Source organism: Rhyacophila brunnea, unplaced genomic scaffold, assembly GCF_057557595.1.
Source record: "Rhyacophila brunnea isolate RB1 unplaced genomic scaffold, BYU_Rbru_1.0 scaffold_11, whole genome shotgun sequence".
Taxonomy (NCBI): domain Eukaryota; kingdom Metazoa; phylum Arthropoda; class Insecta; order Trichoptera; family Rhyacophilidae; genus Rhyacophila; species Rhyacophila brunnea.
Genome location: NW_028232763.1, coordinates 10,320,581 through 10,346,221, shown reverse-complemented (window position 1 = coordinate 10,346,221; position 25,641 = coordinate 10,320,581). Strand labels below are relative to the sequence as shown.

Genomic DNA, 25,641 nt, shown 5'->3' with positions numbered 1-25,641 from the left:
TTTAACGTCCAGGCGTCAACTACGTAAAACAGTATAGATATGTAGGATCTGACCTCTCTACATCGAGTGCCTAGACATACTTCTCGACTGACTGCAGAAGAGATCTTGTATTGTTTTAAACTATCAATAATTGAACACGCTCAATTTTAATTTGATATATTTAATAAGTAACCAAAGACATGAGCTACGATTTTATTTTTACTGAATACATTATCTTTGAAAATAGGTACATAAATTTGAAAACACTTCTGAGAAAATATATTATAACCATTTTATTTCATTTTTAAGACATTTCTTTTATTCAGATTTTTGCGATTATCCAAGTATGCTGTATATTACATTTTGGTTTGGTGTACCGGTTGTAATTCTGGGATCAAGTATATATCCGGATAGTGAACGTTTTATGTTTTATCATAATAATATACTAACTTACCTACAAATTACGCCCTTATATCATAATATTTGTTAGCTATTTCCATTCACTGAAAGATTAATTTTTCCCATACCTCAATTTAAACATATTTATTTTGTATTTACTTAATATTTCACTGCATATATCGGGTAATCTCTAAACATATGTTTTTTATTACAAATTTCATCTAGTTTAGAGCAATGGATAGCACACTTGGATTTTTGAGTCACAGTTCACATAAAACAATATTCATAATGCCTTAGCGTTAGCCCAGTCGCACATAGAAACTCGTATCGACTGCAACACGTCGAATTTGTCAATTTCATTTTGTTGTCATTTATAAAACACATGTGCCACATTTTTAGTAGAAAAACCATCTGTTTGCCGCTTGTAAAAAAATGCAAATTGTCGCATCGGTGCATGTACTTACAGATGCTGCGTTTTAATTCGTTTCGGCTAGCCGCGTGACATCATGCGCGGAAGAGAATTGCAACATTGCACACTGTCTTTGATTTATAAACATATTCTAGTCGAGACGATTTTCTGTGTGCGACCGGACTAAGTTTTTACTTACGAATCGTTTACATTACATCTATCTCTCAAACAATCTTTGCCACTGACTGCTGGATGCAGACCTCTACACGTATACCTTCACACCATTTCTCTCATTTCATAAACCCACAATCAATTTTATTCTAACCTTCCTTCGGATTCATTGTGTTATTGTGTACCGTTTAATGATGGCATATATTATTTATTACTGGATTGAAAGCTTATAAAATATTTAAATTCCTTTTTCTCAATAGTTATTCAATTGATACTCAAAAAATACTTACTAACGAAGTTATTAATTACTATTTACATTGAAGTTTCATGAAATACTGAGGCAAATAACAAATAATATTGTATTTCATAAATTTAATATCTACAATATCAAATATAGCAATCTTCTCTTTAATATTTCATGCACATTACTGCAATTGATCTTACAACCCTCATACTTCACGACTATTTGTACAGAATAATAAAGTTGTGTGTAATGTTAAAATAAGGTATCTGTGTTACGACGTTGACATTAATTATATTGAGCAACGGTTTAAATTTAGTTCCTTTGTTAACTTCTCTGGGCATCAAAGTAATGATGATAAAATAGGTAGAAATAATATATTATTTATGATCTTTTATATATTATTATTACATGCTGGAAGGACGTCAAATTCGAAACCAACGAGCCTTGATAAATTATGAAAATATTTATTTTGATATTGTATCACTTTATTCAAATACGTATTACCTATTATTGTATGGTTTAAATTCCATTTAAATTGTGGTTAGCGACCACAAGTGCCATCTATAATACTTCTTATAACAATGTATAATTTAAAAACAGAACACAGATTACGTGATTTTTTTTGTGCACTATAGAACTGCATAATATTTAAATTTACCTCTTGATCTTACAATAATTCTGTTCGCCTAATACTTTTTAGTAGTACGTTCCGTTATTATGATTTCCTAATATAATATTATTATTATCTGTTCGCAGTTGGTTTTATTACTTACATACAATTTTAATATTCAATTTACAATATAAAAAATATTGTTTAATTAAATATAATTACAATTTTTTTGATTTAGATATTACAGTACAGATCGATGACCTTTCGTATTGAAATGCAATTCTGCAGAAAGATGTTACTAGTGACCTTGAAACAAGTATCAGTGGACTTAATACCTTTCAAGGGCGTCTGGCAGCATTTTTATCGTCTTTACTGATTGCATTGATTTTATTATACCGATTAAGTAGGTATTTAAATAGATAGCACTAAAATCAGCCAAGCATCTAAAAGTGTGCAAGTACAAAGTTTCAAATAAATAAACATACCTGACATTAATTTAGGTACTCTATATTAATTATCTCTCTATCTATAGCGACCCCATATCCAGTGTATTAGTCTGCGTCTCTCTTTGCAAACTATTATCGAAGGGTTTGCAATTTAGTTAAATTATTGTAAGTATATATATATATTTTAATTCAGCACCAGCTGATGTCGTCACTGGTTTTAATTAAAAATGCGTGAATCAAAATAAATAATCTGTAGATTGCATTAAAATTATATTGATGTAGATAATAGACGCACAAATTAATCAGTTTGCATTATTCGTACCAATTATTTGCATAGTGTGGTGGTTACTGCGACAACTATAATAATTGATGTTTTTATTCTTTTAACGTAGGTTGAAATAATTAAAACATTACAATAGCACCTATGTTGTTTTATTATTTGTCCACTCTTGACGTACAAGATATTGTATTGTATTCTCACTAAAAAAATTAAATATTTACATAATCATGTCTTTAGAAAACCTCCAGACCGTTAAAAATAATTGACGTCATTTCCTAAATCATTTAAAATGTCAACGAATATAATCTGTTTTGTCAAAATCATCATGAATCTTTAGACTAAATAATTATCCTCCCACATATTAAGATATTTTAAACTTGACAACCAATCGGTTACTGGAAAGATACGAATCGAAGGAAATGGGTGATTTGGTCACAAAATCTTTTAGCGCTAACAAATAATTATAAATATCCATTGCTAAAGTGTTTTTCTTGACGCCTGATGGGTATACATTTTTTTAAGAATATGATGATTTGATGTTACTAAACTAATAAAAATAATCCATTAATTTGACCCCTATGATTGTAATTAATTCATACATAGTATTAGGTACTTGTTTTGCTCAATGTTACACAGGAGTGGTCAAATTTCATTTCCTCTTTATTGTGAGATATTAATACTTATATTTTATCAATAATTCTTAGGGACAGTCCAGACTCCCCGTGCATGAATAAAAATTCTGTTTTTATTAAAATGTCATGACCACGTAATTCCGTTGAGTTGTTAGCGATTGTCAGATTTCTGTTTTTACCCATTTGATGATCATCATCATCATCAGCCGGGGTCAATCCACTGCTGGATGAAGGCCTCCCCAAACCTTCTCCAACTCTCTCGGTCCTGTGTCGTTCGCTGCCACGTATTTCCGCCGAACTTTACCAGTTCGTCAATCCAGCGGCTTTTAGGGCGACCCTGTGGCCGTTTCGTACCCCTTGGGTACCATTGGATGACGGCATTTGTCCAGCGGCCGTCCTTTCGGCGAGCAATGTGCCCCGCCCATCTCCATTTCAGCTGTTTGGCAACGTCTATTACATCGCGTACTCTTGTCTGCTTCCTAACCCATTCGTTTCTCTTACGGTCCTTTTGCGTGATGCCCAACATGCACCTCTCCATGCCTCGCTGTGTGACTCTTAACTTTTGGACATCTCTCGTGTTGAGGGTCCACGTCTCGCAGCCATACGTGAGCACGGGTAGCACACATTGGTTGAACACCCTACGCTTAAGACATAATGGTAGGTCACTCTTGAAGATACTATTCAGACATCCGAAAGCACTCCATCCCAGCTTTGTTCTTCGAGCAATTTCATCGTGCATGCTTTCGTCTATGGACACCTGCTGTCCGAGATAGATGTAGCTGCTGACTTGCTCGAGTTGGGTGCCAGAAATACAGATAATCGCAGGGTCCGAAAAACAGTTCCTCATCACTTTTGTCTTTGAGACATTTATCTTTAGACCGACCGTTTGACTGACATCCGCAAGTTCTTGCATTCTACCTTGGAGGTCTTTCGGGTCTTGTGATAACAGCTATAAAATTTTGTCTATGGTAAATTTACGATAAGAGAAAAAATGACGTAGGAACACAGTTTTGTGAACTCTTTCTTATGATAAATACAAACTAGTGAGATAATTTGGTAATATTTGCTGGTTATTTGCTACTATTTCAGTTTAATGTGTCAGTTAACGGGAAAAATATAGTTTCAACCTCTTATAGTTTTTAGGTTATCACTGTGTGTTATTCCTCCTTCTTCCTCGACGTTTCAGGCTTATTGCATAGGCATAGGTCATTCTCAAAAGACTTACTCTTCTATTGAAAAATATCGGTTTTTTTTTGAAAATTTATCAAAAACTACATTATTCATAATTTACCTATATTAAGTTTCAATTTTTCTTGTTGCGTAAAGGCGCTTTCTACCATATTCTACTCAACCAATATGATTGCATTGTATTATAAAATATAATAGAAGAAAATTCATCTTACATGGATATAAAGTGTAATAGCAATCTAATGTCTCCATTTTGTAAAAAAAAAATATAAACGTTCCACATTCGTTTATTAAAAATAAATTTATATCTTTAACAATTTAAACTGATGTACTCAACTTAATTAATAAATAATCAAAGAGCGGGTTCTGGAAAACTTTATTTCAATTATTTCATAAATCGTCTAAATATACCTAATACGTATATAATATATTTGCGTCATTAATGGAGTGAGAGGAACATTTTCAAAGGGAAATTAATTTTGAAATGAAATAAATACAAATTTATATATTTTATTTTAAATGTTTGGTTTGTACATTTTCTTAAAACTAGAGATCTATTCAATCATCTTTGGTTAAAGTATTAACAGTAATTATTTAAGTCATGAATTATTGTGTGTAATTTATTTGGCACATTTAAATATGTTTTTTGTTACATAATACTATTATATAATATGTTGTAGATTAATGTAATATAACATAGAAAACATTTTTTTTGTCTATGAACTGAATTTAGAAAGGTTATAGATATATATTATAATCGTTTTATTAGTAATGATATCATAAATATAATAAAATATTTTAAAGAATGTTATCAAGCATTTTGGGTAAAAAGTATCGTATTATGTTAATGGCAATAATTTTTGTTTAGTGTATATGTGTAAGTATATATAAATATATATGTTATATACATAAAAAATATAATATATTCGAGAAAAATAATTATCAATAGATCAAATATGAAATATGAAATATAAAAATTATTTTAATTGAGTCAGCTACTATAATTTATATTGTCATTTGATAGATAGTATAATTGAGAAGTTTCTTTAATAGTGGTGTCATATTTGTAATAAAAAATATAGGTACATAGTAATGTTTAATAATTTTAGGGAAAAGTGTAATATATATGTGTGTGTGTATCTATTCGTGTTGTTATAGCCTACATTATATAGATGTAAGTTATCCGACAAAATTAATAGTTTTGGTTGTCAATATGTATAATAAAATCGGAATATAGATATATTTTCTTTAGTGGTGGTGTCATAGTTTTAATAACACGTATACCAACTCGTGTATAATATTGTTTGATAAAACGATCATAATAGTGTAACTATTTGTGTTTTTTTTTAATATATGCATAATATACACGTGTGAATATAATATATCTGAGCAATTAACTAGCTTTAGTTGTCAATTGACTGAATTTGCAATATCGATATAGTTTCTTTAGTAATGGTGTTATAGTTTGAATTTTTAATAAAATGTATATAATAATGTTCTGCCATGTTGGGTAAATAGATGTCATATTAATATAGCTATTTGTGTTTGGAATATATACATTATGTAGGTATAATATATTATATATAATATGTGTAATATACTGGAGAAAATATAGTTTTGTTGTCATATTATTAATATAGATAATAGTATACTTTAGTAGTTGTGTCATATTTTTATTAAAATATGTGTAATAATTTTTCATATTTTCGGTAAAAAGTATTATATTAGTGTAACTATTTGTGTTTGGTATATTATGTATATATAGAAAGAGTATAATATATAAGTATAAAGATATAATATATCTGAGAAAGCAAATAGTTTGAATTGCCAGTATAATCGATTTTGAATATACACAGTTTATTTATTAGTGGTGTCATAGAAGTGTATAATATCTAGGGCTACTCGTATAATAATGTTCCCTAATTCTGTGTAAAAACTGATGTATTAGTTAGTGTAACTATTTGTATTTAGTAAATAAAATACATATATAATAAGTAGTGGTAATTGTCAATATATAGGTAATATAATACGTATTTTCATATAGATGATAGGTTTTCTAAGTGATGTTTTTCATAAAATATATGTATGTATATAAGAATGTTACCAAGCATTTTGGGTAAAAAAGTGTCATGTGTATGTGTTAGTGTAAAAATGTGTGAATGTGATTATTAAGTGTGTGTGTAATATTGTTTTTTTCGACTTTTATATAATAAAAAATACAATAATTTGTGTGATAATGCAAATTTTTGACCGATAATATTATGTAAGTAAAGTGCATCCGTAAAAATACTGTAATAAGCATAGATTGATTTGTATAGGTATAGTATTTTTTTGATAATATATCAAAGAAATGTATTACTTTGTATGTGTATAGAAGTGTCGTATCAGTCGTGTGTGAATATAGGTATTGTGTGTATTCAAAAAAAATAAGGTGTGGCAGTGTTTGTATGTATGTTTGGTAGTATTATTGTAATAAGTAAAATTATGTATGAATGTATGATAATGATGTAGGTATCTGTGAATATTTTTGTAGTAAGAATTATGTGTAGTATAAAGATGTTTGTCGTGTTAGATTATTATAATACGTATGTGTATTGTAATTATATGTGTATGTGATGTGAGTGTGTGATACGTGTAGATGTGTCCATGTGTGCATATACAAATATATATTTATTATATTATAGTGAGTGTAGTTTGTATGATAATGTTTTGATAAAAAATAAATTTTGAAAATATTTTTTATGAAACGAATTGTTGAAGTGAATTAAAGTATATCCATTTATTTAAATTAATTTAAATTATTACGTTAAGCTAAAATTACAATTAAATTAATAAATAAATAGGAAAATTTTATCTTAGAAAGTAGAAAAAGTTTAACAAATAAGTAAATAATAAATGTATGGTTGGAAATCTACATGTGGCGTGTGTTGCCCATTCCTCCGTGACCGGACTGGGTTGCACCCTTGTTGAAGCCCATCTGGAGGTTGACTTGACCTTCTGAAGCACGGAGTTGAGCTTCTGTGAATTGACGTTCATTCTTGTCAGCCATCTTTGGTCCCATGCTTGGTCCTGTGTATTCAGGGTGCTTTTGGGTCTAACGAACAAAATACAGTTGAAATTAGTTAATTACACTCATTAAACAATCAATTAATATATATGAATATTTATGTTAAGTAGTTTTACAAAAAAATATGCGAACAAATTAAGGCTTTCATCTTATCGACAATAACACTTGGTAAATTTTTAATGCGGTATTATTTTAATGTTGATAATTTATTTTTATTATACTATCGTAATTCTGTCAATTTCTGAGGAGAGAAAATCAAAAATAATGTATTTAAAGTATCAGGAGTTTAGAATGAGACGTGAAAATGTATGGAAATATTTTCTTACAATCCTAGCCAGGGAGAATAGGCAAAGGGTCACTTGGATGATATTTCTGCGCTCGAACAAGTCAGCGGTCTGGAAAATTTCTTCTTCGGGTACTCCGTATTTCTTGATAGCGGCTTGGAATCTGAAAATAAAAATTTAAAAATAATCAAATAGTGAATATTAATAACAGCTATACCACGTATATAAATTACCATGAGAATTTATTATCAATAACATGACGAATTTTTTATTGGGAATTTTGTGGTATTTCGGACAAGGTTTTAAAAAGAAAATTATATTCACCGTTGAACGTTTTCCATCAACTGGAAGTTTGTTCCCTTCTCTTGGATCTTTTTGACTGATCCTGGGACAATTTTGTTGATAAGGTTGCAAAGGACAACTCCATCACGTAAGACATCTTCGTAAGGGGCATTAGGAATGGGTTGGCCAAGAATTTCATAGATCCAAGTCAAAACTTCAGTCTCCTGATCCTTGTTGCGAGCCTAATACAAATAAAATAAAATATATTTTTTCGTATTTAAAAATATATGTATTTTTTAAACACTGTTATTTTTTAAAGCGTGTTAAAAAATTTCTTTGAGTGTTGAGGGGGTTTTCTTTGATTCAAGTATATTCGAATGATTCTTGGCATAATGTTTGGTAATAATTACGTGTTATGTAAATAATTTTAAAGTGTTGAAGCTCTATTTCGAATGATATTTAGGTCGCCAGATTGTGTAGTGTTGCTGGGAAATTAAAATGAGCTTGAAACGGAAAATCGGTGCAGTAAAAATATGCGTAGGAGGGGAACTTTCGGTGATTTATTGCGGACGTTTGTATTTTAAATACTTTAAAACGTATTTTAAATGCAATCTAAAATAAATAGACAGCTGTCAAAAAAAAAACAATTTGGAAAAAAGCTATATACAATAAAAATAAACTCAAAATAAAAAGGATATATATGAAAATCAAAACAAATAGACGTCAAGCGTATACATTGTTTGACAATCTACAAATATTTATATATACATAATACAAAAGCATGCCTTTTTATATTATTATTATTATAAATTATTACTTATTATACATACCGGCAGGTAATTCGGGGCCCAGGGGCTCTGCAAAATAATTCGCACTACTGATGACAATAATTATTTTTAGATAGTTTTTATTTTTTTTAAATAACATATTAAAAAATGTATACGCTTGCTAATTCAGAATAATCTATGGCATTTAAAAAACTGTCTTAACGTTTAACGCGTATTTATGCATATGTATTTTAATATTTAACTCATCAATTTAACGGTAATCTTTCAGAAGAAAGTGTTTTCTATTTTTTCCATGACTTTTTAAACTAATGTGTTCTTAACTGGTGTGATACTTATTACAATAATAGACAAAAAGATATTTTTATTACCTACGTTTTATTATTGTTGACTTGATTTTATGTAAATAGGTATTTTTAATTTACATTAATTTTTGTGGTTACTATTAATGAATATAAGACTTTGTTTCGTATATTTCGTTGTACATGTACGTATAGACCGAACGATGATTCCGCGAAATTGGGTAAGTATAAAACTTGCCATGGCCTCAGAAACAAGCCAATGAAAAAATTGTATGTTAACAATACAGAAGCTTTTCATATTGTAGGTATTTCTAACTTGCACTTAATCTGGTTAATAAGCGTTTGATTAAAATATCTATCAAGGCAGTTTTTTTTATGTTTTAAAGATTGAGTTTGACAGCTGCCATTCACAAAATCATAGCTCATCTCTGAACGCGTACTGCAGTCCAATAGCTAGTGAAATTTTCCGGAAATTCGTCTATTGTTATGAAACAATTTGTCCAATAATTTCCATGAACAAAAACCAAGAAGTTATCTCACTTCTAGAAATATCTTTCGAATACATGTTCACTGCCAAAACGATGCCGAATATAAACATTGTAAACATAAATTACGTCAATGGATGTAACGCGATGTAAACAGCTGGCCCCAAACCTTTTGATTTGCAGACCTCCATACGTTAATGCCAGCTATAAAAGCGGTCTGGATTCTATATTGATCGCTGATCGTGTTCATTAATACCAATCTATGACTGACTCAATATTTTCTCAAGAAACCTTGGCTTTTTTCTTTAAACAGAATTAGATAAACAAACGTGTTTGTAATATTAATACTTTCGACCGAAGGTTCGATGGAATTTGAATTGAAATTCATATGGATTGTCGCAAAAAACGACTTAAATGGAATAGTACAGAGCTTGAATCCATTAGAATTTAAACGTGTTTGTGTTAAAATAACAATAACTTAAAAACCGTTTTAAAATATTGACCTTTCCTATATTGAACTGATTTTTAACTTATCAGTCGACTTATGAACAATAAAATATAAATTACTATGTAGGTACGCTGTTTTCAATAATAATTACTTCTTAATAAAAAAAAATAATCTCTTTAGTGACGTTAACTGTCTATTCTTAGCGAATGGTATTGTATTAATTAAAATAAAACACAATATTATGTAGTACATACATATCACACATAATTTTAATTAATTCATCAGCTGATTATGTTCTATTGACGCAATGAAAACGGTCCCGAAAATTAATAAATTATGTGACATAAGTACTGAATATTATACTTTATTCTAATTAAAATAATATTTGTTAACATTTTTTTGGTAACGAACAGAAAATTTGTATATAGGTACTATGTTTTAGCGTAGTAATTAAATGTACAATACCATAGGCTAATTAGGTACAGTGATTAATTATTACGTTAACGGTTACATAGGTACTTACTATTACAAAAATAATAATATAAGTTATAATTTATAATAAATTCTACCGATTGGTTTATTAGGTTTATTTATATAAGTCAATGTATTAACGTTCCTTTGATATTAAAATAAGTGGAACTAGTAAAACATGATATGTTTTATATGTTGTTTTGATACATTGTACCTATAATGAAAATGTTTATTATAGAAAATACAAAAATGAAAATCTTTATATTTAGACTTTCACAGTTTTTAAAAATCAGAATGATTTCTGTTATAATTATTTCAAATAGCTGTTCAGAAGAACATGTTTCATGATGATTGTTAAAAACACTAAACAAATAATCATACAAATATCTAAATCCGGTCAAAGTTATTATTTTTTTAACTGTTATCTTCAAAAGGTAATGGAAAATATTTCGAAGAAATGTGGAGATGTGATTAAAGTTTTATCAAAATGTCAACTCTTTTATTTCCCAGCAATACAATACGACGACATGTCAACTATTATTTGTTGCATTAATTCAATTTTATTTTAATTCTTTTAATGTAATTAATGCACGCTTGAGTAATATTTCAAAACTAAGGTAAATTGTAGTTACTCGATTCTACTTTTACTATAGACTTAAAATCAAATTGTATTTTAACTGAGTAATTGTATTTAAAAAAAAAAGGAGTTTAGTAAAGCACAAAGATCGATTCTACGTAGTGTAAAAACATGAATTTGTCAACAATATATCAAATTATATAAATGGAAAGATTGTTTACTTATATCTCCATAAAATTTTGAGTAATTCCTTGTGTTACAATAATTTTTTCAACATGAAGCAAAATAATAAAGATGAACGTACCGGCATTTTGTAATTAGTTTGTTTTCCTTGGTTGACTAGAAAAAATGTGTAAGTGCTCACACCACCGAACTAGGATGTCCCGCAACTAAAATGTAACTGTCATGGATTATCTACTGTCGAGCTTTTTGGTTTGGTGTTCCCGTGGGAAGCGGGAAACAGGAGTGTGGTGGGGGTAAAAAGCTCCCAACGTATTTTACACTATTATGTCAGCTATCAAAAAGTTTTCGTGACCTCAAATATCGCAGTAATATATACGTCACATTATTATGAATGATTTTTCGCAGCTTTTAAAATACCAATACTTTGGTAGATATTTTGGGGTTATACACTAACAATATTATGTCCGTGGGAACGTATTATTGTATATAGCCTAAATACAAGAACATCAATAATTATTATTAACCGTTATTTCTAAAATATAATAAGATGATAATACCTATATGATAACAAATACTTTTTTCAAATTCATGCAGTAAATTTTTCTAATATTACTGCTAGTCACATATTCATTCATAAAAAATATTTTTTGATAAGATACTGTATGTACCTACAGGCTCTTTTTGTGTGAGTCTCAATACTATAAAATATATTATCTATTGTCATGTCTTTACTATGTGTATCTACTGGTGAGCCGTAAGGGTTTCCGTAAAGTTTCGTAAGGATTTATTAGTAAAACAGTGAGAAAGGGTATAAAATTAAATGTAATAAGGACAAATTTATAAACTAATATTTTATAAAACTATTTATATCCTAGGTGTCCCCTAGTATATAAAATTTCTCCTCGAGTCCCCTGGATACCTCAAGAGTACCCAAAACACCAACTACGTTACTTCTTACGACTTTTATATTTACTCGCTGTCTCAGGTACTCAGTTGAATAGCACTCACCTATTTTATCTGTCAATCGACGACCGATATCGGCCACCGTCTTTAAAGCAAGTCTTTAAAGCAAAGGGTCCCGAAGACCCAAATGCCTTGAAACTCAGGGAACAAGAGATATAATTTGGTGACAGTCACTAATATTACTAAATAAATACTGCATTCGCTGCGTCCAACGCAACTGGTGCATTGCCAAGATATAATTAGCATGTTATTTAAATGTTGTAATTAAATATTAATTAAAATGTCCGCAGCGAATATGGAAATATGGATTCGATCCCGCGGCTGAGCGAAAAATGCTTAAAGTTTTCTCAATGTGTATTTGCTCTAATGGTCTAATGTAAGGACCCAATAGTTACGAAAAATAGTTGTTAGCCATTATATCATCAGGTATTTTTTGTAAAAAGGGAACCAAAATGGTAGTTTACTTTTAAATAATAATAGTTTTACGATAGTCTCTTCACTATTAATACAGAAATTAACTTTGTTTTATAATATTTTATCCAAGATATATCTTAGTGATGATGAAAAATGAAACTTGACTCGAAAAAAAAAACAGTCAACATCGATGAGTATAACTACAAAAAAATATTTTGCCGTTAACTGAAATATTTTATTTTATAGATTGGATTTTCAATCAATTGACAGTCATTTGTAATTTAAATTAAGATAAACATTTCTAAATCAGATTCTTAGATTTTATCAGGATTTAACTATTTTTTGTTATGGAATTCTAGTACTTGTAGATATCGTATGCCTAGTTTTTACCGAAATTATGTTATTGTGTACAAAACGGCCATCCGGATCATAAAATATATGCTGTTAAATACAGTAAGTAGACGGTACGTCTCTATTTATTTGAGTATATTAGGGTATTATTTCACTTTCGAATTTCAACGTACAAAGACAAATATACCTACGATATTCTATGTGAACTAACTACAATGTCAGCAATTTGAAAAACATCCTGGGTTAAGTGGGATTTTAATTGTTAGCAAGACATATATGCATACCTTAATTAGTTAAAGCGTTCATCTGAATATCATAGGCGTGTGTGTAAATTCCATCTGATCTACGATTTTTAAAGGATTTTTCTGATGTGTGTTTCTAAGGTTTTTCTTAATTATGTATCATGAATAAATATTTCTACCTACACTTTTAAATCTTGAGTATAGAGTCAGTTTTGTATAATATTACGAATGTTCAATAAAAAGAATGCTACATTTTTAAATCTTGTGAATTATTCGTTGAATAAAATAAAAAAATTGTTAATTAAATCATTAGCAAGTTCAAGTACGTTACAACAAACAAAATGGAGTGATCCGTGACGTCGGTTAGTAATTAGGTAAGGTAATTTTATACTTACTTTGATTTAAATTACAAAAGCTGATTGCCAATATAAGTAACGCAATTTAGAAATCGCTTCAGAGAGTATTGTAAGAACCAATAGTTAAAATTAGTCGCGATTAGATAAGATGCCTATAGCATAGTGGTCAGTGAACGTGCGAGAGATTCCTGAGAGACACACGTTTGTATCCTGCTAGGTGTTTTTTTATTTTTTCCAAATAGATTTTTTCTATTGGTTATATATTCAATAATGTGTTTTCAAATTATGTATGTTCAATAAAAATAATGTTACGTGGTTAAATCTTGTGAAATATTCGTTGAATAAAAAAAATAGTTAAAAAAAAAAAACATCGTTATTGCATACTAGTGGTCTTAATTGAGTTAATAATAATATGTATTTCTATTTGAAAACTTTTGATATTATTGTGTAATTTAGAATAATTTAGTGTTTGCGGTGAATTAAAAAAAAGCTCGACCGCACTTCTATATTATCTCATTTTTAAATAACTCTAAAACAGAATAAACACTAGTGCTATCCGGCAGCTGGCCAACAAAAATCTATAAAAATACTCGAAATGTGCGATGAAATTTTGGAGGGTGTATAAGAAATTCGATTTATTTTCTCTTGCTGGAAGCGACGCTTTCGTGCGACAGATTTATTGAGACACTGCTTGTTTTTATCGAAAATAATATCAACAGATGTGAGTGCTGTTACGATTATTTAATATGTTTTCTTTAAATTTTACCAGACTACACATTTAAAAAATTAACTGTCAACAGATGTCATAAAACTTATACATTACTTATAATTTCCGTTATTTTTATTACCACGTTTTTATTAGCTCGTATTCTTGTTTGTCCAATACAAATCTTGCAATCGATTTTTCCAACTAGATAGACATTTGAAACTTTTAGAATATATCAGAACACGATGACAATGCATTCTTTTAATACTTTTAATCATCTTTAAGCAGAATTGAATTCATTTTTTTCAGTTAATTCTGTTTTGTATGGAAAGTTATTTCGGAAAAAAATCGTAAAAAGTAAAATACTATTATTGGTTGCTAAGGCGGTCCTAGCAACTAAATTATTAATATATACGTGCGTTACTATGGAAATCAATATGAAATGTCAAAATGACATTTCAGTATTCTATATTTATTCAGTACCTATTTCTATCAAGTACAAAAAAAGTATTTATTAATACATAGAATTGTCAAGATTATTTATGATTCAACAGAAAATTTAAAAACGTGGTATATAAAAAGTTCTTTTTATCTTGTAATTTTTGTGAAATGACTAATATCAAATCGATAAAACTTTCTATTCTTGTTTATTTTTTTTATTCAATACTGGGAAAATTCACAGAATTACCTACATAATTACTTCATTCACATATTACAAAAAAATATAATTGTACTCATTGGTTGAGCATTATAGTCACATATTATATATTCACAGATTGTAAATTCTTTCACTCAACATTCTTTCTGTAAGGATAATAGTTGTTGGTCATATTTACACAACACACAAGTGTCTTGCTCTGAATCTAACATAAATTAAAAAAAATATTATGAGTTTGTCATCTACCGCTTCTAAGACGTGCGCTTTGCCACTACTCTACCGTGAGGTAATAAATATTTATCTACCAAATTATTATTTATTTTCTTATTATATTTTATTTAGTGAATTGCGAATAATTATTTTTAATTGAATACAAGACTCGATACAAGATGTCTATGATTAAGTAGTGTTGACTAAAGTTCTTTGAAATGATCTTCGTTTAATAACATAAAAAAATATTAACCAAAAGTAAATTCCATCCTATATATAAATAGCATCCATAAGCAATGTTGACAGATTTTTTAGGATGAATTATTGCTTACCATTCTCTCAATCCATCGTGTAATTGCATTCTATAAACACACAATGAAAAAACAATATGTATTTTTATGCCAGCCGCAAGATTAAACCCGCGACTCATGGCATCACAAACAGTAGCTCTACCAACTCGGCTACCGTTGTTTACCATTAATTTAATATACACAAGATTTAAGAATGTAAAATTTTTCATTGAATATTCATATTTTATAATAGAAAAATCTTATATCCTAATCGCATGCCGAGTAAATGCTAGCTAAAGTCAGTAGCTTAGAGGCTTTTCTCATAATATGCCTAAGACTGCAATTATTATTATTATTGCTTTTTGGTTATTTTTTTTAATTATCAAGATACCTATTAAACATATTTTTTTAGTATATTATATATTTTACAATAGTTGAATTGGTCCCCTTTCATGAATCTATAAAAACACATTTATACAAAACTATTTGTATGAAAGTAAATCATTGACATCTCATCTGAAACATGAGTTAGTACTTGATAAAAAAATTATATTATTGGAAAGTTTTTTGAAGGAAAAAAAAAATATGAAATGACAGTAAACATTATATTATATTATATTATTATACTCCCAACGTAATTCAAAAGTGGTAAATAGTTAATTCGTTGTTTTATTGTCTAGCTTGTGACAGTTTGACATAATCTCTTGGCAAGGGAACGAATATTGTGAGACAAAAACAGGACTTTTTGCTTGTATTTAAATTGACAGACAGCGATAATTTGTCATCGATTCTAATTTTTACAACGTATTGTATCATGTAAAAGGAATATTAGATTCTCTCACAAAGCAAAAATCTCAAATTTAACCAAAAATTTCTCCAAAAATATCTTTCGTTTTTCAACGAAACGTTGGCACCTCCATATTATAATAATAATGTTATATTTACTTATCTTACGACATTTGCTTTTATAACTTTGTACGACAAATTCTTTGGCAAATATTACCAACGACAAGTAGGTAACTGTGAAAATCTGTCAGCGTTGACTGATGTGTAAAGTTCATACTAGTATGCATACTTAGTTAATTAAAATTTATTATGCATGGCCACAAATAATAGCAACTTCATAGAATAACTATAAGATTCTGGCCATTTCAAATATAAGTAAAATATGTAACACAAGCAATTCATAGACTAGAAGTGTGTTATTACCATTACCTCATCAACTTTACTGTGCCAAATTACTTAACAGGAGACAATAATAATGTGTAAAATTATTTTATTCAGCGTCTACGATAAAATAATCGGTGAATTTTCATATATCATTATAAAGTTTCAACCGCTCGCGCGCTTCAAGCTAATTTACTTGACTGATACTTAAAATTTTCCAACATTCATATTGGTTTTTCTATTTAAGCAATACCACAGTAAATATTATAATATTAGATATTATTTGGTGAACACGTAAAATATTTTTTAATTAAGTCACAATCACTCGGATGCCACATGGTGATACCAGTATCAATTATTATTATGATCCAAGATCAAGATTTTCGTACAATAAACTTGTTTATTGTTGTGGGTGTCATAAATCTTTGGAAGAAATTGAATAAAATATTTTAATATTTATTTTTATTTAAAATGAACTTTTTATATGCAACGTTTTTAAATTTTCTGTTGAATCATATAAACTTGACTTGACTAGCTTAAACGATCCAAAAAAAATATTAATTGATAGAAATACTGAATAATGAAATGTCATTTTATATTAACGCACGTATATATTATTTAATAATTTAGTTGCTAGGACCCCCTAGCAACCTATAATGGTATCGAAATAACTTTTCATACAAAACAGAATTAACTAAAAATGAATTCAATTCTACTTAAATATGGCTAAAAGTATTAAAAAATGCATTGGCATCGTGTTCTGATATATTCTAAAAGTTTCAAATGTCTAGCTAGTCGGGAAGTTAGTTAAAATCGATTGCAAGATTTGTACCGGACAAACAACCACTGGACAAATAAGAATACGGCCTAAGAAAAACGTTGTAAAAAATAAAATAAACAAATATGCCTTCTTCTTCTTCTTATTGTGCCATCCCCTAGCGGAGGTCGGCCACCATCAAGGCGATCTTATCTTTGTCGTCTGCTACCCGGAACAGTTCGGTGGCTCTGTACTCGTACCAATCACGGAGGTTCTTAAGCCACGAAATGCGGCGCCGTCTTCTGCTACGCTTCCCATTGATCTTTCCTTGAATGACAAGTTGAGGAATGCTGTATTTTTTTCCTCTCATAATGTGGCCGAGGTATTGTAGTTTCCTGGTTTTGATACTACGTAGAACTTCTCGGTCCTTCCCCATTCGATTGAGAACTTCAACATTTGTCACCCGGTCAGTCTAAGGAATTTTGAGGATGCGTCTATACAGCCACATCTCGAAAGCTTCAAGTCTCCGTGACATCTATGCCGACAAATATGCCGATGACGTTAAAAATACTATTCCAGATTGTATGGGTGAAGTGTGCATTTTTTGAGACAGGATTCCGAAAATTTAAAAAAACAGTATATTTTTACAAAATATAATATAATATTTCTTATATGATAATAATAATCTATCGATGACGGTTTCATATTTCTAATATTATTAAATTTGGTCTAACAACTGTGATTATTATTCGTGTCTAATTTCGTTTGAATTTTCAAGTGGAATGTCAGTGCCCAATTGGTAACAAAAATATAATATTAACTTTTACCAATACAGCGTATACCTAAGTGTCCTACCATTTTTTTCGGTTACCTTTGGCCTATCTCCTTCCAACGAAAAATTCGGCACTGCTGTGTGGTTCCTTGTCTCGTACAAAATTGCTATTATCTCCACTGCAGACTCTCTGAGAAAGCTCTTCCAGGATTTCACTCGTAATTGCGCTGGTATGTATCCATTCATCGGATGTCTATCAACAAATACAGCGTGATTTGTATATTGTATGTTGTCATTTAAAAAAAAAAAAAGATTTATCCATGTACATGAATTTTTTGTTAACATAATAATAATATTTACTCTTCATGTTTTCTTTACTGCGAACTGTGCTGATTGAGTTTGAATGTGAAATAATCAACGCTTTCGTTAGCAATAGTCTTTTAAATTGCATCTAATATTTCAATAATTTGAACCACAGCCAACTTTGAATATACGACAGAAAATCATAAATATTATATGTATTATATCATCGCAAATTGGAGGGCGCCATGGAAATAAGTGAGATCCCGACGTCTCGATTATTTATGAGGAGAATTAACTCTGAAAAACTGTGGCGGAGCAGAGCAAAATATGCTTAATGTGGTATTTATCTATAGCAGAGGAAATGCCTGTCATCTGTTGGTAGTTTATAAATATATATAAAGCACTTAAGTCTAATTTTAATACCTACTCAAAATAATAATTGAGATATGTAGGTAGGTATATGAACTTTATTTGTAAGTAAAATATTTCTAGAAGTATACGCACCTCTAACTAATTAATTCCGCATCTAAATTAATTCTATTTTAATATACCTATTTATTTATGAAGTTAGTATAAAAAAACCTTGTAGTCTGCATCAAAATATTTTATATAATATAATATATTATAATAATGCAATTTCAATTTTAAGAAAACTTTTACCTAGCTACCGAGTTTCACGAAATTAGTTTACTTGCGACCTAAGTTGTGAACTAGTTATATAGGTAGGTACCTAGTATTCGATAATACGGGGCAACTAACTCACGTAAGTGACAACGCTACTAAAAGTACTAAATAGTGGTTGACTTAAGAAACGTATGTGAAATCTGTTAAAATAGTATTTTTTACACAGAATCTTAAAACATATATCCAGCATTTTTTGTTCATTCGTTTATGCGTAGGTACGTAAGATAAAATGATCCTAAATTTCAATTGATATTCAAAGTAAATTCACTTGTGTTATAATTCTGTGGATTGTTTTGATACTTGTCACTTGCGGTTTTTAATTCTAAAACTCTGTATGTCACAACTTAATAAACGTCCTAGCTCGGCTGCTTAAAGTTAAGCGGTAGTTAAGTATGACTAAGCATATGGCCCTAAGTATGGTAAGAAAACTGAAACTATTCCTTTTTAAGGGTGCTAATTCTTTGTGAAAAGACATTTTATTATTAATTAAAATAAAGCAGAATATTTAGTACATATTCCACAAAGTTTAATAATTATCAGCACCGATTTCGTTCACTTCAAAATACATCGCTAACTGATTCGCCTACTCCAATGTGGAAATTAGTTGACAATGATTAATTGAAGTGAACAAAACTGGTACATACTGACAATTATTTAACTACATTTATGTGGAATACGTATTATTTAATTTTATATAAAGCTATTTTACGAAATGTCATTTGAAGAGCATCAAATGTTGAAAATGGTCTGGAAAAACAAGGAAAATTGTTATTGTATTCGGCGGAAAACTACTATTTCGTTTGGTATCTCCTGATCTTTTGGCTTGAATGACCGCTGCGTGTACGTGGGCGGGGAAAACCCACGTGGCTCTAATGCACAACTGCCGCAACTGTCAATGTCCAAGAACTGTCCCGACGATTTATCGGCCTGATTCTCTTTCGCAGTCCTTGGCTTATATACCGCGGATGTTCCGACAGACAACATTGACGTTAGTGTAATGAACGGCACATCATCTAGTAACAAGTGCTAGGTTACGAGCGCTGGAATAATTTCAAAAACAATATTGTTTCCGAAGAGTCCAAAATAACATAACTGCTTATGTAAAATTTTACTTCAAAACAATAATTCATAATATAACATATTCTAAACATCCGGTTGGTTACTAAAAAAACAAAAGTCAAACTACGTTCCAGAAAAACATTATATTTTTCAAAGGAAAAAACAAGCTTTTATAGTCTAACTTTCAATTTTAAATTTAATAATATTATATGATAAGCATGTTGTCAGGTATAATAGTAACCCTTCTTCTTTAGTTACTATCCTATCAAAGATATATTTTTATTATTATCTACAACGCGGAACAATTTGTAGGAGAAACATAATATCAAACTCTCACAAAATGGCACCAGAGCCGCGCCAAGGATAGTTGTTGCCCCCCCCCCCCTCCAAATATAAAAATTACAATAATCGAGAATAGTTCAAATCATCATTTCATTCTCATCAAATTTATATTATAACAAATATTAGCTTGTCATTTTTTAGAACTACGTTTATAAGCGTGAAGGAAAATGGCACCGTTTCCACCTATTGATAAATATCGCCCCGTAAGTGTAACACATGTAGGTATTTCATATATTGCGACATTTGATTCACTTTACTTAGTTTAATTGAATATATTATATTTTTAATAGTAAATATCGGGTAATAAAAAATATATATTCTGTATTTTTGCCGCCCCATGAATCCTGGCGCCCAGGTGATGCGCATCCCTATTACATTGTGCATCCGCATCGCCACGCCCGAGAAATCAAAATAGATAATGTTAATATTATTATATTATGCATAACTACAAATTCAATCATTTAAAAATGTTTCGGAATCAATATCAAATTTAATGTTCTTCTAAAATCTTTCTAGTTATAGTTTAAAATTTTTGGTTATAAACGAAAATTATTATTCATAAATTTTACATATTTTAATGTTTATGATACTCAGGAGATCATAAAATTTACGTCGGTAGATTTACCTAACTCAACGCAGAATTCAGGACATCGGCCCGGGAAAATAGTCTAGACTGGTTTCACCGTAGTCTTAGACAGATACAGAACCAAAATTAATACCTCCCAAATATTACTTTTTATAAAATGTATATGTTAGTAAAATAAACGGTAACCTATAGTTTTCATTTTATTCATAAAACGAGAATTTTGGTCTCAACAGAGGTGTGGTTATATAGCATGTATGAGGAACAGTCGTCAGCCATTCACTTAAGCAATTGGATCCCAATTCCAACACAAATGTATTTATGTTCAATTACAATACTTACAACTGATTTTACATTTCAATATCTGATAGTAAGTTCTTACTTACGAAACTTATATAGAAGTACGAAACTATGTTTAATTATTGTGCATAAAAGTAGATTATATTTAGCATATATTATTAACTAGAGGTTTTATTTGTATTTCAAATTAAACCCTAATAATCAAAAATAATTGATTTAACTCTTTTTTATTCTTAACGAAACATCTAGAACAGCTGGTCATTGTTTCGAAATATATTATCTTAATTAATTTGTAGGTCAGTGTTTGTAACCTGTCCTTGATATTATTAACTCGCAAACTATATCAATAAACTATCATCATGGCGGCAAAAATACTAGCGATGTTTACAATAGTTTTACGTCTCATACAAATCTCCTGATAATTTATAACTTTCCGTAACCCAAAACTATTTTGTATCAGGATGAAATAATTTCAAGAGATATATTATTATAAAATCTGCTCCATTTTCCCGCCAGCCAGCCGGCGACCTGGAAAATCCCACCGTAACAACAAACACTCCTGAAAATCCTGGCGCCCTGCCCGGTCTTTCACAGCCTCTCCGCGTGCGAATATTATTACGTCAACGCCATTTTGAAAACAGAAATGTAAACAAACATTTATACATTTTTCACGAGACATTTCTTTAAAAAAAAATTAAGTAAACGGTCCAAATCATCAAATCCTGGCAGTTTTCGTGTTAAAAATGTTACAGATTTTTTCACAGAACGGGAAGATATAACTAGTTAATGACAGAATTCATTCAGTTGGCGCTCGTTTAAGATAATAATCAAATTATATTTAGAGATATAAATTATCACTACACAAATAACTATAGTTATATAATATACAACCGTAAAATAAAAACAATTTTATAATAATTAGATCATCATTCCTATACTACAAACTTCCGAGAGTCTTGACGGTTTCATTATTGCCAGTTAATGTTACCTAAACTGCCCAGTAACTTGTTGAGTTTTCATGTTTGAAACATGGCATACCCAACAGAATCGTACCACTTACCAATATGTTAGACGATCACTGCACATGTACATAGTTCACGATTGTCGTCACATGCTACGTATGTAATAGTATAGAAGATCATTCTCAATAGCTTCCTTTCAGTGGTTGCCAGTGGATCCTGGCGTCCCCAAGTAGTAAAGTATTAGCTCAATGGCCGTTAGCTGCCAAGCGGCAATCCTAGATATCAATGCACCTAACATTTGCGCTAACGCAAGCAGCAGCCTGAGAGTCAAACTGCAATTGCATGGTCACCGTACCCCATGCGCTGCATGTGCACTCTCCACCGAAGTTTCCCAATCGAAATACGGCGTATACCTATCAGTAGTGAACGATGGAGGTAGGCTGTTAAGATCCGATATAAACAGTGCACATTAAACTTTGTCAATCAAACGTATTTGTTTTAATTGAACTAATACTGCAATGTGTAGATAGTGTTTGTTAGTTTTTAAAATTCAATTAAACCATATTCGTTTATCTAAAAAATATCTAAAATTATGCCATCAAACTTTACATACTTAATTTTAGATATTTTATGTCGATTATGGCTTGGTTTAATGCAACTTAATTCAAGTACCTATAACTGAAAAAGTGTGCACTATTTTTGCCGGATCGTCCATAGCATACCTTCTTTATTGTGGTCGGGTTTAGGCAGGGTTTAATTGAATTTTAAAAACTCACCAGTACCATCTGCAAATTGTATTATTAGCTTAATGAAAACAAATAAAATATGACTGATCTTAACAGCCTACCTCCACCTTTATTCAGCCGACATATACGCAGTGTTGCTCTAGTTTTTATTTACAACAATTATACAATTCATTACTAATAATACCTACACTCTTCTCCATTGATTGATGAGTTGGGCTATAGATTTGAGTGGTGATTTCGCTTATGCAAAAATTGAAGACTCAGTTTACGCTAACTAAAAAATTGTCCTCTCTCAGTAGAATAATTAACTCGAAATATACCTCATTTTAACTTCTACTGTTTAAATATCTTGTTTTCATTCTGTACTCCTGATTACAGAAGTCTGTAATTTTTTTTTAATTAATTTAAGTACTGCTATAAAAAATATTTTATAGGTATGTTTTGGACATTTGAAATAATTGCGATTGCGCTTATGCCAAAATTAAATGATAAATTATTTTTCTAGTTATATTAAAAATAACTTTGATTTTATGCCAAATAATGTTGCATCCTTAATATAATGTAGCTATTTTCGTCAAGGTTTTTTCAATATCACTTGTACGAAGATTTATTAGATGGTATTTAATTATATGGTCAGTATAAAGTAATTTTATTACTAACAGTTTTACCGCCACGCTAATAAAAATACAAAATACTTCACAATATAATCTAATTAAATACATAATATAATTTAATTTCTTAAAACTACTGTTATACATATTATTATTAATTTTATTTTTGGAACGTACTTTGTGTAGGTACTTTTTTAATATTGTTGGTATCCACATTTGTATAGGTCTTGTACAAAGCATCGTGCACAATGAATGCTCCGAGATGTATTTATTACTTTGTCGCAGGGCTCGGAATGGATCGGAGCGCATCTGAGCGCCGTTCCGGTTCGTAAAATCGTTAAAATTATTGCTCCGTCTCGTGGAAAAATAATTTGACCATCTGAGCTAGATAGGTCATAATATACCAAAAATCTAAAACTAATTTTTATATAATACTCTAATTAATTTATATATAATTTGATAACTACGAGTATGTTAATATCTTCAGAAAATTATCGAGCGCTCCGGTTCGTTAACTTTTCCATTTCATTAGGTTATGTACAACAACAAAAATTACTAAAATCCGAGATGGATCTAGCTAGGGCCTAGTAGGCTATCGCACGAAAGGGTTTCTTAGCAGATTGTTTTTACGAGAAATGGATGATAGCCACTTGTTTATGCTCGGGATCCAAATACACATTGAAAAACATCATGTGAATTTATGGTCACGATAGCATTCGTCCATCTCGGGGCGTCCATATTTAAAATAATATGTAGATAATGAAATCGCGTAAAAACCTTCCTTCTTATTATATTCAGCATGGAAATTGGGATGTTCAGCATACGGTTGATCTAATTTTTCGGTAGGTTCCATGATTCGTTACTGTAAAACAGCACTGTCAGAATGAAAGCGTTGAAGTGACGGCACACAACTCTGACCGAGTACAACTGGAAGTCCGAGACATATCGCATCGAGTTGAATGTTGCTCCAGCCAGTGGCGCACCCAGGGGGGGGCCAAGGGGCCCTGGCATCCCCCAAAAATGAAAATTGTCAGAATGATTTTAAACATTGAAATTGAAAGCGATTAAACTATACCTTTGGGCTTAGACAAATAAAGACACGGCAAAAAAATGATTTGTAATAATTCTGCAGCACCCTTTTTAGAAAAATTTCTTAGATTTTAATTTCTAACACAAAAATTTCGAAACACTAATGTCAGGTATTTTTAGAAACACAATCCCTAATGGAACTGTCAAAAAATTCTCGGTGTCCACCCGAATTCCGGAGTGGTGTAGGTCATGGCTGGGGAGGGCTGACAGAGCTCTAGCCTGGGGGCCCGGGCTGTGGGGGGCCCGGCATGTTGGGTTGACCAGATAAGTGAGATAAACACACATCATAAATTAGCTTTAATAGTAAAAAAGTCGCCTGCGGCGCTATTATATTTCATGACCATGAACATTTTCAATTACTTATATTATAATTGTGCAATATATTTATTGATTATTATGTGTCGATACTCGACAGCTCTATTATTAAAGTAGATGTATTAAAAATAGCCAATAATTCACTGTAATTTGAACTGAAACACAATTTGAAGTACGTTAATGTAGTTTTTCACACTGCCTTTAATCTTAGCGGTAGGTAGGGGCCCGCCAAATATCGTAGCCTGAGGGCCCGTTTCAGGATGTGGGGACCATGGTGTATGTACACCGAGTGCAATAGACAAAAGACCGATAAACGAGAAATTAGGCTGTGAAGAAGAAAAAGATCCTATGGGAGTAATTTACATTCTCCTCCTTGCCCCCCCCCCCCCCCCAATATTAAATCCTGGGTGCGCCACTGGCTCCAGCCATTATCCTTTGAATGGTAATCTCTCACAGTAAAGTGCCATTCTCAGCATATGGCCGTCGACACTCTCTATGTTCTATCCAATGCTGATCACG

The 25,641-nt window shown here is 30.4% G+C and overlaps 2 protein-coding genes across 3 annotated transcripts in view; one reads left to right on the top strand and one right to left on the bottom strand.

Annotated features, from left to right (window-relative positions):
* LOC147078351 (muscle-specific protein 20-like) overlaps positions 1-25,641 on the top strand; it is a 48,172-nt gene that overhangs the window by 10,970 nt on the left and 11,561 nt on the right. The window lies entirely within an intron of this gene.
* On the bottom strand, positions 7,110-11,461 carry LOC147078352 (myophilin). Of its 2 annotated transcripts, XM_085958788.1 has the most exons (5): positions 11,364-11,461; positions 8,822-8,848; positions 8,034-8,233; positions 7,752-7,872; positions 7,110-7,452 (listed from the first exon to the last, which is right to left on the bottom strand). In XM_085958788.1, exons 1-5 carry the CDS (start codon positions 11,367-11,369, stop codon positions 7,270-7,272), a joined length of 537 nt encoding a protein of 178 aa, XP_085814914.1. In that variant the 5' UTR covers positions 11,370-11,461; the 3' UTR covers positions 7,110-7,269. The 2 variants fall into 2 exon arrangements, with proteins under 2 accessions (XP_085814914.1, XP_085814921.1); XM_085958795.1 differs by lacking the exon at positions 8,822-8,848.

Bases quoted from the DNA above. Each gene is read 5' to 3' on its own strand.
- LOC147078352 (XM_085958788.1), bottom strand. The intron at 7,873-8,033 runs GTGAATATAATT...TTTTATTTTCAG, and splicing joins TTGATGGAAAACGTTCAACG to ATTCCAAGCCGCTATCAAGA. The intron at 7,453-7,751 runs GTAAGAAAATAT...TTTGTTCGTTAG, and splicing joins TATTCTCCCTGGCTAGGATT to ACCCAAAAGCACCCTGAATA.